This window comes from Galeopterus variegatus, unplaced genomic scaffold, assembly GCF_000696425.1.
Source record: "Galeopterus variegatus unplaced genomic scaffold, G_variegatus-3.0.2 Scaffold8425, whole genome shotgun sequence".
Lineage (NCBI taxonomy): Eukaryota > Metazoa > Chordata > Mammalia > Dermoptera > Cynocephalidae > Galeopterus > Galeopterus variegatus.
Genome location: NW_007734536.1, coordinates 71,495 through 72,915, shown reverse-complemented (window position 1 = coordinate 72,915; position 1,421 = coordinate 71,495). Strand labels below are relative to the sequence as shown.

General features: G+C 38.3%; 1 protein-coding gene across 1 annotated transcript in view; it reads left to right on the top strand.

Moving 5' to 3' along the window:
* Positions 1-1,421, top strand: part of MERTK (MER proto-oncogene, tyrosine kinase) — a gene marked incomplete at its 5' end in the record, with an annotated part of 61,424 nt that overhangs the window by 15,763 nt on the left and 44,240 nt on the right. The window contains one exon of the mRNA XM_008592878.1: positions 820-971. Within this exon, the coding sequence (XP_008591100.1) occupies positions 820-971 (152 nt within the window). The remainder of the gene's footprint in view (positions 1-819; positions 972-1,421) is intronic.

Sequence of the window (1,421 nt, the reverse complement as noted above, 5' to 3'; positions counted from 1 at the left end):
AGCATTATATTCTTTTTTGTCACTACTAATGCTGCAATGAATATAATACCACCTGTAGATTAAATTCCTGGAAATAAAATACTTGGTCAAAGGACATATTATTTTTAATTTTTAATAGGTTTAGTCGTTTCTCTTTCCCGAAAAATGCTATAGTAATGATCTTGACTTGTTTCCCAAATTATTTTATACATACTCACACACTTAAAAGGGTACTTCGAAAAATTCATGGAAAAATAGAATTAAAAGATAATATGGATCTTTCCATCAACTTTTTGAAGTACCCTGATATATACACAGTCTTCAGTCTATTGACTGATTAGCTCTATTTAGACCAGCAGTAACCTGCACCTGGACTTTAAAATGGCAGCTCCATTCTGAGCTCAGCAGTATTTCCTGCCTTGCCCATCTCAGATGCACAGAACTGATCTCCAGGAGCCTTGTTGACTTTCCACCGCACAGATTTCTGTTGGAGAACACTCTTCCAGTTGTGTCTGTTCTGTTTCCACACAAGTCCGTGAGCACCACTGCCTTCTTCCCTGCCTTTCTCTTCTTTGTTATTTTACTTTGGGAGTTTGTGACATTTCAACAAAAGAAATGAGTCTTGAGGCTTCAGTAGCCTGAAAGGGCTTACTTGTTAATCTCGCATGACATCTCAATGGTCCTTACTTGAAAAGAGGGTGAAAATCTATTAGTGTTAGTTTCATTTGAATGCTTTACATAGAACATTTGAAAACCAAACACTCAGAAACCAAGAAGAGAATGAATCTGTGTGTGCTTTTCTTTGTGGTTCCTCATCCTTCTCTCCTTTTTCTTTTGTAGCCCCATCAGTAGCGCCATTAAATGTCACTGTGTTTCTGAATGAATCTGGTGATAATGTGGACGTCAGATGGATGAAGCCTCCAATTAAGCGGCAGGATGGGGACCTGGTGGGCTACCGGATATCTCACATGTGGCAGAGTACAGGGACTTCCGTAAGTCTGAACCCTAAAAGTGCATTTAACCATCTGCTTTTGACTTGCTCATTTAATTCTGTTTTAGAAGCTTTCATTTTATTGTGAAAAGACCTAGTATCACTGAGTTAGATAAGGCACCTTTCGGTGGGATGTAGACAATGTAGTAAGAATTAGAGGTGACTGAGTAGTTAAATTCTAAGGAGTCTTTTGGGGCTTTCTTCATTCACTCATTCATTCATTCATTTCATTCCTTTATTCAGTAAATAGGTATAGAACTTATCATTGATCATCACCTGACTCTTACCTGTAGGAAATTTAGGCTCTAGTAGGAAGACAGTGTGGACTACCTAGATAATCACAACACAAGCTCAGGGAGCTACAGAGCTTAGCAGTCCAGCAATTCATAGCCTCTTAAAAATTTCAGGGAACTGTTTTCTGAAAAAGCTTGTCAAAGAACAATGCCAATCT